The 13,813-nt window shown below is 36.6% G+C and overlaps 1 protein-coding gene across 5 annotated transcripts in view; it reads right to left on the bottom strand.

Annotated features, from left to right (window-relative positions):
• The window catches only part of GRM8 (glutamate metabotropic receptor 8), a 780,131-nt gene that overhangs the window by 3,837 nt on the left and 762,481 nt on the right, over positions 1 to 13,813 (bottom strand). For 3 of the 5 annotated variants that reach the window (XM_037746049.1, XM_017549478.2, XM_037746050.1), the window contains exon 10: positions 3,893 to 4,194. In XM_037746049.1, coding sequence (XP_037601977.1) covers positions 3,898 to 4,194 — 297 coding nt within the window. In that variant the 3' untranslated portion in view covers positions 3,893 to 3,897. The remainder of the gene's footprint in view (positions 1 to 3,892; positions 4,195 to 13,813) is intronic. The other 2 variants (XM_017549479.2, XM_037746051.1) reach the window with 1 other exon arrangement.

The raw sequence follows: 13,813 nt of genomic DNA on the forward strand, positions 1-13,813 counted from the left end.
TGCTCTGTAGCCAAGCTGGAGTGCAGTGGCGCAATCTTGGCTCATTGAAACCTCTGCCTCCTGGGTTCAGATGATTCTTCTGCCTCAGCCTCCTGAGTAGCTGGGACCACAAGCACGTGCCACCATGCCCGGCTAATTTTTGTATTTTTAGTAGAGACGGGTTTCACCATGTTGGCCAGGATGGTCTTGAGCTCTTAACCTTGTGATCCACCCACCTCGGCCTCCCAAAGTGCTGGGATTACAGGCGTGATCTACCGCGCCTGGCCTTTTGAACTCTTAAATGTGGTTTCTAGGAAGAAAAAATGGTAGAATTCCATTGAGAATTGAGAATAAAATTCACAAAAGGAGAGTAATGCCAATTTTTCTACTGGTTGGAAAAGGAAGTGTAAGGCTCTGGAAACAGATGATTTAGTCAACATGAAAGTGACGATAAGGGGCAAACTTTGTGGGTGGCAGATATCTCCCAAGAATCTTTATCGCAGACGTATCATAGAACAAAATGAATCAGAGACGTACAGATGAGTTCACAGGGATTTTTTTTCCAGTGTTTTTTTTCACAGTGATGAATATACTTATATGAAAATCAGCTTTTGAGTACCGCAACAGTAAATTTCCTTGTGTGCACCACACTGTGTTCACAAGCTAGAGAAAACAAATCTACCTGCAGCAGCTGTTTTCATGAATTATTCATGAGCATAGCTTGAGGAATACTATGTACAGCATTTGTTAATTGAGTACAGTTGGCAAAATTCATATATATCAACTTTGTTTCTAACTCCCTTACACTCTGTTATGAAATAACACTTGACCTTTTTTTCTAAATATAAAATATAGTCTGCAAATTCAGCAATTAACACGGTACTCACTGGTTTCCCATCCAGCTTCCTATTGCTTATATTTATTCTGTGTAGATTTTGAAGCTTTAACATTCTGAACACAAATGTACCCTTTCATATAGAAAGGCCATGTAAGTGAACAAAGGTTAAAAATGGTGACTTGGAGTAGGTTTGTGGAAGGATGTGTGAAGATGTCATACGTCTTTCTCTCTTGAATGAATACACTGAAATCACCTTTTTCGGGTCCAACTTACTCAAACCTAAACTACCCCTGTAAAAGATCAATCCACTAAAATCTCCCAAGTACGACTAAATCTTTTTTCTGGTAGTAATTGATATTATCTTGATTCACTTCTTGACTTTCCTTTACCTCCTAAAAGTGAGCATCTGACTCCTCCAGAATATTATAGGCTTACCCTCGAAATAGGCCTTGTGTTTGCAATATTTCATTCTCATTTTAAGAAAACAGAGAAATACATGCATGCTATATAATTTCCATTTCAATATTAACAGAAAAGAACCAAAGGAAAAGAGTGTGAGATTCACTTCAATAATATGAGATTAGTTCTTATCAATACTGAGAATTTTCTTTTGCAGGGCATCTATTTATTCTTTAAAGTGGTGAAAAGGTTATTAGAATTTTTTCCCACCACTTTCCAAAGGTGAGTCTGGATGACTGGTATTTATTTCACTATAAGTTTGGTTCTTTTATTTGGCAACCATATTTTATAAAGTTTCTCGATGGCTGCTAAAAAAAAGAAAGAAAGAAAAACAGGTACAACAATAGACTCCAGTGAGTCATGCTGAGAAGTACCAGTGTTCAAATTATATCACTGGCCAACAGCAGTTTATTGGCATCCTGTAATAGGTTTCAACTTCCTACACTGATGCTCTCAAGGTAGGAAAAAAGATGAAAATTTTCCTCAAATCACAAGCATTCTACTTTGATGCCTTTAATGGCAGTTATAGTATGCCTTTTGCTAAGAGCTGAAATAGGTTTATTATTAGTAAATTGCTTCCCTACAATCAGAGATGATTGTAATGATTTGTTCCTAAAGCCCATCCTTACCTTGCCTTCTCATATTTCTTACTCCACAAGTTTTCATGTTTGCAGAAAAGTGAATATGTGGAGGGTGTTTATGAAATTCTTGTAAGGTTCATTTCTCTACAAGTGACTAAATTTGGTATCAGTGACCTGAAGGTAATCTTTTTAGAGCCAATCTGGCTAATAATTCCAGATAAGCTGATAGTAACTGAAACCAGTATGTCTAATTAAGCAATGCTAATCAACTATCACAGGGTAGTTCTGTGTATGGTACCTTGATATAGACAATGCTCATCTAGAAATCTTGATAAAAAAGGTTTATAGATCGAATGTAGATCATGAGTTGCTATAATAATTAAACCAAATGAAATTAATTCTTAGTTTTTTCTTGTATTTAGTGTCAAAAGTATGGAGAGTAGGGGATACAGACTGGTGGATGAATATGAGAGGAAGAGAATACTTTTGCATAGAATTTTGTCCTTAATTACTGAATGCTTGGCTGGGTGTGATAACTCACACCTGTAATCCTAGCATTTTAGGGGGCCTAGGTGTGAGGATCACTTGAGCCTAAGAGTTAGAGACCAGCCTGGGCAATATAATGAGACTCTGTCTCTATAAAATAAATAAACAAAATTAGCTGGGCATGGTGGCACGTGACTACAGTCCAAGATATTTGGAAGGCTGAGGTGGGAGGATCACTTGAGCCCAGGAGGTAGAGGCTGCAGTGAGCCTAGATCACACCACTGCACTCCAGCCTGGGCAACAAAGCAAGTACCTGTTTCAAACAGAAAACAAAACAAAACAAAACAAAACAAAACAAAACAAAACAAGTATTGAATACCTATGTTATATTCCAAAAGACTAGAAGCCACTCTTTTTTTTTTTTTTGATTCATCTGTAGAACCTAGTAAGGAAAGGCTGTCATGTTTATCATACTAAGCTTTCTGGCATTTTACCATATAAATCTTCAATCTATTTGCTACTCTTTCATAGATAACAAGACGGACCTCAATAGATCCGTTAAATTCTACTGGCTGAGCCCAGGTTTCTGTGTCTTGTTATCATGTGCTTCTTTCTGGGTGGACTATAGAGAAGAAAATAGGTGAAGAAAAGGCAAATGGAAAGGTGGTTCTAGAAAAGAGTCTATTTCCAGGGTCATGAAGCTTTTGAGGAAGAACTTTCGGTCAGGCACGGTGGCTCACGCCTGTAATCCCAGCACTTTGGGAGGCTGAAGCGGATCATGAGATTCCGGAGTTTGAGGCCAGCCTGTCCAGTATGGTGAAACCCCATCTCTACTAAAAAGTACAAAAATTAGCCAGGTGTAGTGGCACATGCCTGTAGTCCCAGCTACTCAGGAGGCTGAGGCAGGAGAACTGCTTGAACCCAGGAGGTAGAAGTTGCAGTGAGCTGAGATGAAGCCACTGCTCTCTAGCCTGGGCGATAGAGTGAGACTTTGTCTCAAAAAAAAAAAAAAGTAGAAAAACTTCAATTATCTTAATATATCCAAGAAGGGAAGTCAAGGGAAGCCCTCGGGAAGCCAAGGAAAGGGGACCACTTGGGAGAAACAAGTATTAACTGTGACTTAACTAAACATATTGGCTAACTAGGGTTCTCATGTCCCTAAAGGCACAGATAACATCATTTATTTGTGTCAGATATGTAGTAGCATATTCCATAAATATCAGTAAACTACTGATACCATAAAAAGCAGCTGATATTGAACAAGAAAAATTATGGAATCATTTCTAAGCACTAAAAGATACTTTTTATACAAAGAAGATGCTTTCAGATATCAAGTTTGTAATGCTTCAAAATAAAGATCTGAATGTCATGCTTTGTAAAAGAGATTTCTGAGCAAGTTTGTACTGTGTAGAATAACCACTTGTCTTGACACCATTCCTTTTTAGCCAAATGGTTCTAAATGTGATGGTGTCATGGTATGTGGGTACCACCATGGCCCTGGAAACATGTAGCACAATCCCCAAGACTAAGAGAAGAATGTTCAACGTACATCTATTAGGAAGCGCTCCCGCTCTTGACCATCGGAAAGTCTACAGATGACTTACTGTTGGTTTCAAGGCTCTCACAGAGTTCACTTTTCACCTCCCCATTTGGTCTGTCATTTCCTTTTTGGATGAGTTTGCTTTGCATGGTGGCAGCTGTCACCACAGCCTTGAAGCTCCTCTTGCGTTTTTGAACATTCTGTTCTGGATGAAAAATTATAATATAAACCTTGGGCATATAGAGCATGCCCAGAGACACTGAAGCACTTAAACTCATGGAGACAGTAAGTGTTGTTGTCTGGATGTACATCTGAGGGGGAAAAAAAAAGAATCACTGTTGGTAAGCCTAACAGTAGGAGATAAAGCAAATAATGTATTATTTTCCAGCTAATTGTTCCAGTTTCTCTGCTAAAGGCACATTAAAAGGCACTTATTGAAATTGTCCTTAATTATAGTCAAGCATTGCTGTATCCTAACCTGCAAATGTAGATGAGTAACGTTTCTTTTTTAATTGAACCCAATTTTTAAAAATAAAAATACAAACAACCAAGCTGGTGGAGCTTATTTTCCCTTTTAGATTATAAATAAACACACATAAGGAAGGAGACAAAACCAGTCTGGCAAAACATTAACACTTAATGCTACACAGATCACCTTTAGAAGGTACTAGTGATCCAAGTGTTGTTTTAGCAGTAAGTTTAACCCAGAAGGTAAACTACATAGAGAGAAAATAGAGTGGGAGTGCAACATTCCAGAACATCACTATTACACACCAGTGCTTGAATAATGCTAGTGGTTGCATCTTCACATCATTAATAATTCCAACTACCAAATATAATAAATCACAAGCATGTCATAAGGGCTTGATATTTTTTAACAGCCCCTCTAAAGAACACTTTCAGAGGGTTCTCAGTGATCACATCATATCAAAATAAGTCAGGTGCTTTTATAAAATATGTAATACCTCCTTCCTCTAAGATACATTAACTGGGGATATGGTTCTGGTTTCTGCACTCTGAAATTCTCCCCCTTTGCTCATTGTTCATACTATCCTATTGAAATTGACTTACAGAGAGATATCTCTCTGGAAGGTTTTTCTTTGTACAACCTAGAGGTTAAGAATCTGAAAAAAAAAAAAAAAAAAAAAAAAAAAAAAAAAAAAAAAAAAAAAAAAAAAAAAAAAGCTAAAATGACTGCTTTGCCTTTTTTTCCAGTTATGGTATTGAAGCAGAAACAACAGTATTTTATTCTTTAAAAACAGAAACAAAAACCTTTGATCTGGTTCCATTTTTCATATCCTGAGCTCAAAATATATTTTCCCCCAAATAACTTGGGATACTGAGGCCACAGGGAAACCACATCTTAAGACTGTGAAGAGATTCCCTTTGTCATATCTATGATCCTTGTTAATAGATCTGTTCACTCTATTTACATCTCTGAATATGATCCTGATTAGCTGGATTTTAAAAAATATGTCTTAATCTGTTAGTCTGGCTAAAATGTATGGTACTAGTTAGATTTCATCTGGCAATCCTCAAGACAGAACTAATTGTGTCCTTTTTAATGAAAGATCAAAAAAAACCATTTGCCCTCAAGGGTAAATAAGTGAATCAGCATTAGTGTTGCCTTTTCCTAGAGGAAAAGGTTTCTCTTAACAGATGGCAAAACCTTGAGGTAAAGAACTGTCCAAACCATGAGCAGGATGTGAGGCACAAGTTAAGAGACTGTCTTTGAATATGAAATCATACCACGCAGATTGCTGAATTTACTGTCCAATTCATTTACCACTAAGGCTGTCCTTGCATAAGAGCCCATTTTAAGTGTGGAAACCCCTTTAACAAGATTTACTACAAAGTTTACAAGATTTACTACAATTAAGAACATCCCAATGAAATAAGGATATGTACCTTTACAGCTCATAAATCTCCCTAAGCTTTGCCATCTACTTTTAAGCAACCTATTGTTGTAAACATTCCTAAGCTTCTCATATGTTGGCTAATCTTTGAGTTCCTGTTTTGCAGCTAGCATTGCTGCAAAAAACCCACACAGAAAATGGACTATATAGAAATGATATAAAGGTAAGAAAAGAATGTGGCAAAGTAAAAACCACACCCATATATGTTCCAAAGACACTCAAATAGAAAACCATCAGTTTTGTCCCAGTCAGACCCTGCCAAGTCAATTTAGCCTTAAAACAAACTAACTGATCCTGGAGAAACAGCCATAAAATTATGGGAACACCTAATTGATTAGCTGGATTTTTTAAATGTGCCTTATTCTGTTAGTCTTGCTAACATCTACAGTACTAGTCTAAATAGTACAAAAGTATTTTTGTATTAAACATCCTATACATTTTCTCTGCTGCCAAGAATATAAATGATAATAGTCTTATTTGGAATAATTTCTGCAATATATAGTAAATTTAATTCTGCCAAATATTAGGCATGAAGAAGACTCTGGAATGCTGGCTTCCTCATTAAATACATTACTGCAGTCTATCCTTTTGGCGAGCCAATGCAACGAAAGATGTAATAAACACAGACATTAGAATTAAATAGTACTATGGTTAGTATAGCAAGCTCTTCATTAGACACTATACTTTCAAATTATTCCAAAATGCTGATCTTAATTATGTACTTTCTTAAAACAGCTTCTGAAAAATTTTAATGTGAGTTTAATATAGGAAAATCATCAAACAAAATCCTTAGCAAACTAACACAGGAATAGAAAACTAAATACTGCATGTTCTCACTTACAAGTGGGAGCTAAATGATGAGAACACATGGAGACACACAGGGGAACAGCACACACTGGGGCCTTTTGGAGGGTGGAGGGTGGAAGGAGGGAGAGGGTCAGGAAAAATAACTAATGGGTACTAGGCTTAATACATGGGTGATAAAATAATCTGTACAACAAACCCCCATGACACAAGTTTACTTATATAACAAACCTGCACCTGTATCCCTGAACTTAAAGTAAACATTAAAAAAAATCCATAAAATCATACCCTAAAGTCTACACAACCTTACAGTGGCCTAGCATTTGTTATAGGGCCATGGCTTAGGTATGATTAGACTGAGTTTTTTAACTTCATCTTTGAAAAAGTCATATGTGTCATAACCTCAATGAAAGCAGTAATAGCAAAACAAGCAAAGAAATATAAATGCCACCTACTGTCATTCTAGAGAAATTAAATCCTTAATAGCATGGATTATAGGATTCTGATTATCTCCCACATTTAATAAGAAGTTGAGAGATTTTTTTAACATTTGAAAATAAGCACTTGATTTTTAAAAATGCATGGAATTTTTTTATACCTATAGAAAATTCTAATTACTTGAGCCATACAGGGAAGGAATATGTTCCAGTAGACCTGGATATAAATTCTAGAACCACCACTTACATATATTTTTTTAAAAGATAAAGTTTACAAAGAAATTCTAGAGTTACTTTCTGGGTGATAAAAGCCCCCAAACCAACCTACCAGGCTACACTCCAAACTAATAAATCTTCCCTGGTAATTGGACAAATATGTTATCTTATTTTCTTCTCTGAACACTAAGTTCTTATCTATGTCATGGGGTGGAGTAGTTTGGGGTAATACTTTTGTCATAGAGGAGTTGCAGTGTAGAATATTTTTAAAATCTCTTATAGATAGAAGATAGCTCAAGAAAGATTCTTTACCCTACAACTTTGCATCTAAAAAGATGCTAACAAAGTACCCTTCCAGGAGTATAGGACAAAAGAAGGACTTATTAGACACTTACTCAAATCAGACAGTTTTGTTTAGCAAAAAGCTGATAGCCATGCTCTGCCTATATGATGTCAAGGAAAAGCCCTTTGTAATCTCACTTCAAAGTAGGCAGAATAAAATTTTGTCCAAATGTGAACTCAAGACTATATTCACTCTCTGGGCCACATTCTTAGAATAATATAACAGCTCTTTATCTTCAAAGTTACAGCTCACCAGAATGTAGGAGGGGACTGTATTAACTCTCATTAACCCACAAAAATTCAAGAGATGCTAGCAATGAGACTGGATATGTTAATAATAATCTTCCCTTTTCCAGCCTTTTTCTTATGTGCTCCCTCCTGGCCCTGTCACTCCAAAATACTAACACCCAGAGGATGGGGGCTATCTTTTCTGTCACACACGCTGATGGCTTGTTACTTACTCTGCCTCCATGCCCCATGGACATTTTGAACCTGAAGCAGTCAGATGAACTGAAGCAGATTTAAGCAATCTCTAGATAAGCCAGGGTTGAGCTGTGAAAATGGAGCATACTAATATGAAATTTTTTCTGGGACCTATTACAGTTCCCTCTTCAAACTCTGAATAGATCATCTGTACATATCCAAGATCTACTCAGTGTAGGTCATGATCTGGAATTATTGAAGACTCCAGGAAGAGTGAAGAGGGAGGAAATTATATTTTACCAGGACAAAGGTCAGTCTTTTGCTTTCAGCCAGCTACCAGTGCACAAACGCCACAGACTCTGACATCCAACCTGGTATGTTTGCAACTTCTTAGTAACTAAGGTAAACTATTATGAAACCTAACACTCAAGGCAACTTTATGCCACATGATAAGAAACAGATTCAGTATTTATTCCCAAATATTTCTGTTTTGTGCTAAATGGTTTACTCTTACCACTCCGTTACAGTCACCAGGTTCTATATGGCTGCTTTACAAGCTGCTTGACTGGTTAGAAAACTACACTAACACTGACGCCTGTCTTTCTCTGCTCCTGTTTCTACTTCTCATCTGCGTGTCTGCCAAAGTGAAATTTGCATCAAAAAATGGGTTTCCTTTCACTTTTTAGCAGCCAATAAACTTCAAAATCTCATTTACTACTAGAAGTGATTATTTTTTTAAAAGATATAGAGAAACTGGAGTTGCCCTGTGAGTGGTAACAGCCCAAATCAATCTATCATGCAAAAGTCCAAACTCTTATAAAATTCCCCTAGCAATTGAAAATTGCAAAAACTAGAGGCAACCATTCAGTTTTTTTGGCTGGAACCACGACCAAGCTCATATCAAACCTTTGTATGATTGTTCCTGTCTTGTTTACGTTAAATATCTTCCTAGCTTCATTGCTTAGTCCTTCTCTGTCTCTTACTCTCTTGCTGATCATATTTGGAATTATACCCTTAACCCAAGACAAGCTTCACGGGTGTGCACTTGTACACAGGACCCTGTACTAGAAAGATCTTATGCTTGGTTTAATGTTCTGCTGTTACTGTTTTGAAATCAGTAATCAGTAATAATTGGTGAAGAAAGAACTCCTGCATTTTCATTTCTTACTGGGCTCCACAAATTATGTAGCTAGTCCTCTTTTAAAAATCACTTATATTCTGACAAATTCCGGGCTTTTCTTAAGAAATGCATTTGCCTTTTGAGTCATTTCTTTCGGTGTCTGACAGCATCTGAAACTCAGCATGCCTCTGATTCCCAACCTTCATCCCTAAACTTGATCTCTCAGTGGTCTCCCCTGTCTCATTAATTCTATGCTTCCAGTTCTTGAGGGAGAGTGTGGGAATGGAACTTGAAATTGTCTTTTACTTCTTTTTTATACTCCCACCCTATTTACGACCGAATCCTGTTGATTCTACTACCTTCAAAATTTGCTCACAATGTCTCAGAACGTCTCCACTGGTGTTACATTGCTAAGCGCCGTCATCATCTCTCATTGGATCAGTACTGTAGCTGTCCTAGCGTTCCCTTTCCTGCTGCCCTTGTTCTCTTCTGTTTCAGCATTTGATTGATCCTAACACAGAAGCTACAATAATCCCAGTATTCTTAAACTGAATTCGGTCATTCCTACTCTCCAAAGCCTACTCTCCAGTGACTTTCATTGATGATATCTTTATAATGGTCCACAAGATCCTCTGAGAACTCCTCTGGCTTCACGCATTTTTTTTTTTTTTTTTACTCATTCTCTTCCACCCATACTGGCTCCCTGGCTGATCTTGGAACATACCGAGCATGCTTCTACTTTCAGGCTTTTATATCTGGTGGCTTTCTTCTTCACTGCCTTCAGTCCTTTACTGAAATGCCCCGGCTTAGTGAGACCTTTCCTGAACACAGCATTGAAAATTGTAACCCCCAAGCTTCTACCAGGATTCCTAGCTTTATCACACTCCTTAGTAGCTAACATATTATATCCTAAAAGCCTATATATTTTACTTACTTAATGTAAGTGTTATCTATTTCCCTGAATAAAAATTCCATGAATGTTGGGAATTTTACCTGTGTCATTCATGGCTGTAAACTCTCTGAATAACAGACATTTTCTATAATCTTTTGAGTTAGTATGGGTCCATACTCCCAAATTTGGGTTTTAAGAAACATAATCCATGTAGTTTCAAGCAGGAAAAAAAACCACACACACACACAGACACCAGACACTAAAACAAGAGAATATGAGAAAACTAGGGGACTCCATTCCCTTTCATAGCGACCTCTAGGCTGAGACAGAAACGCAACCTTGAGCAGATAAACATAATGACCTTTTAAACAGTAAATTTGGTAATAATGGGCCATTTTGCTCTAGATGAGCAATGAACACTATAATTTAAAGTCAGTGATTTTCACTTTGGGAATATGGGACCTCTGAACTCTGGCCTCAATACATCCCCAAGTTAACTGTATAACTAAGGATAAGGCACCCACACTACTTCTAAGCTTTCATAGACCGAAATAAAAAGGTTTAATGAGGCAACATATATAAACACTGGCTCACTGCCTGGTATATAGTAATTAATAAAGGACAGGTCTTACTGTCATTACTTAACCTTGACAACCTGTTCTCCATTCATCTTCATTCTTCACACTAGAAACACTTAACACTACTTCTCTCTCAAAACCAGCTTCAAGACTTTTAGCCTGTATAACAGAAACACACACACACACACACACACACACACACACACACACACAATACAAGCAAAAGGGTTTATTAATAAGGAAATATACTTTACGTTTGTGGGAAACTAGAGTCACCACAGCAAAGAATTATAGTCCAGTTTCACTCTGGGAAAAATCACTGTCCTGAGTGTTGTGTTTCTCCTGTCAGGTAGAAATCACAGTTCTGCTGACCCAGCAGCAGGTCAGATATATTGCACTGTGTTTTCATTAGTGGAGGTGGAGAACAGTTGTCTGTAATCCATTTTCAGTCACTTATCACATCCCCTTTTGGCTTAAGACATGTATTTGCCAAGAGTCAAATCAAAGGCTATGAATGAAGGATTGTGAATGAAGACTATAGATGCAGAGCAGGGCTTGTTCTCTCTTCTATGAGGTCTGTCTGAACCCTCCACCTTGGAATGATTGGGAGTGGTGGAAATCAGCTGAAGAGAATGATACAGCATCAACCAACAAGCAGAATATCAGCTTCTCTACGGATAGGAGAGAACCATATAAGGAAGCTCAAGATTTGTTAAAGAAGGAAAAACATATATCTGACTTATAAGAACTATAATTAAACATAAGTGATCTTTAATATTTGGATTAGTCAATAATTTGATTTTATTACAGCATGATAAAAATTTTAAAAACAGTAAATTTTTCAAAGTATGGCATTATTAAATAAAATGTGGTCTTTAATTTTCAATTATTATACATAATACATATAATTACTATATATTATATATTCAATTATTGTATATTACATATTATTATATATGAGAATTATTTACAGAACTATAACAAATAATCAGACAATGATGTTGCATTTTCTACTGGGATATGTATATGAAAATGAATATGAGGTATCTACTCAGATATGTTTTTCCTTCTTTAACAGATCTTGAGCTTCCTTACATGGTTCTATTCTTTATTAATTTCTCCTTTTCAGGTATTTTTGTCCATGTTTTCCTTCATGGATTTCTGCTTCCCTGATACCTTTCGGCCCATTGTCATGGCAGCAGCATGGTCAGAACTGAGAATAAGAGTAATGGTGATGTCTTTAATTGTTATAATTTGAATGGATATCAAAATGTAACACAATATTTTCAGGGAGAGAACCAACAAAAGTATAAATTAGTTTTGAAAAAAGCAAGGAAGAGGAAACAATTGTTTCAGGAACAAAATTTATCTCTGAACTATATTTTAAAGTATCTCTATCTCTGTCTATAGTTCTAGAAGCCAGGAAAAAAGAAAATATGTTGAATCCTATATTTACCACTGCCTAGAGATGGAAGCTTTGCTAGAATTTAAATTTTAGGCTACATAATAAATTCAGGTTGTGTTATCTAAGGAAATGTAAAATTATGAAAATGGTTTCAACTGTAGTTTTGTGAAAGGCACTAAATCTTGGTCAAACGGATATTTTCTCTATATCCCTTTTTAAAGACAAAATAATTGATTAAGTAACACAGTGCAGGTGATTTTGTGGAGGCATATGATGTTTTAAAAGAGCTATTTTTTTTTTCTGGTGATATCCCTTAATACAGGAAGAACCAAGCATAATGGTGCTATGGGCTGAATTGTGCCTCCTATAAAATTTGTATTTTGAATACCTAACCCCTAGTACCTCAGAATGTGACTGCATTTAAAGATGGGGTCTTTAAAGAGGAAATTAAGTTACAGTCTGGTCATTTTGGTGGTCTCTAATCCTATATGACTGACATGCTTATAAGAAGAAATCAGGACAGAAGACACACAGAGGGAAGATCATGTGATAACACAGAGAAAAGATGGCCATCTATGAGCCATAGAGGGAGGCCTCAGAAGAAACCAACCTTGTTGACACCTTGATCTCAGACTTCTTGCATCCAACCCTATGAGAATATCAACTTCTGCTGTTTAAGCCACCACATATGTGATATTTAGTTATGGTAGCCTTGGAAAACTAACATGAATGGGGAGTTAAAATCACTAAAAAAGTTCTGAAAATTCTATGATAGCAATTGGTTGTGGTTAAACATATCAACAGAATCTCAAAGATGTTTGATATTGATTAAAATGATCAGTTTAGATACTGTATAATAACTATATCCATAACATCTATCAATTATTGAGGATCAGGTACAGCATTATGCTGAAACTTTTATGCATTTACTTAACCCCTCACAGTAATCCTGTAAGGTAGGAATGAATAAGTCTGTTTTGAGAATTACACAGTCATGAAGAAGTCATTTTCAGACACAGTCATTTTTGAAAAGTCATACAACACATGAAAATAAAGTGTAGATTCAAATTGAGGTTTCTCCAACTTGAAAGCCCATATCCTTACCACACACCATATGGCCCCCATAAATACACAGAGAAGTGAAAGAGCAGGATTAATATGACTTGCGTCCTCTCCAATCAGAAAAGCATCCTTTTTCTAATAGATTTAGTCCAAATTTCTTATAAATAATAGAGGTGCAGTTAAAGCACTTCAATTAATATTTCGTTGTGCATTTAGAGGGTTTTTGCTGTTATTAATCAGCTAAATTCTTCATAAATAAAAACCTCATGTGGATCCTACAGCAGCTCTGGGTTTCTTATAATTATATCTTGTTAATGTTGACAAAATAATCTAGCTGAGAACATGGGCCTGAAGAGCTGGATATGTTAATGTTTTAAATGATGATGTTTAGCATTGAGTTTGCACTGGGCTGGAAGAAAAAAGTGCCTGATGAACCACTGGCAACCAGAAGGAACTCGGATTCCTTACATTAAGACAAACTGCCAGCACAGTGTTGCTGCACACGCATCATTCCATCTCTAAACCACTAGAGTCAGGATATTGACAACAGAGCAGGTGGCCAAACTGGGATTCAAATGCAGATGAACTGACAACCAAGAATTAGCGAATACTTAGGGAGAACCAAGACACCTTACAAAGATAATAATATAAACACACAAAAATGATCCAATAGAGCTAAAGAAGATCATGCCATTGCACTCCAGCCTGGGCGACAGAGTGATTCCGTCTCGAAAA

This window comes from Cebus imitator, unplaced genomic scaffold (assembly GCF_001604975.1).
Source record: "Cebus imitator isolate Cc_AM_T3 unplaced genomic scaffold, Cebus_imitator-1.0 Scaffold219, whole genome shotgun sequence".
Lineage (NCBI taxonomy): Eukaryota > Metazoa > Chordata > Mammalia > Primates > Cebidae > Cebus > Cebus imitator.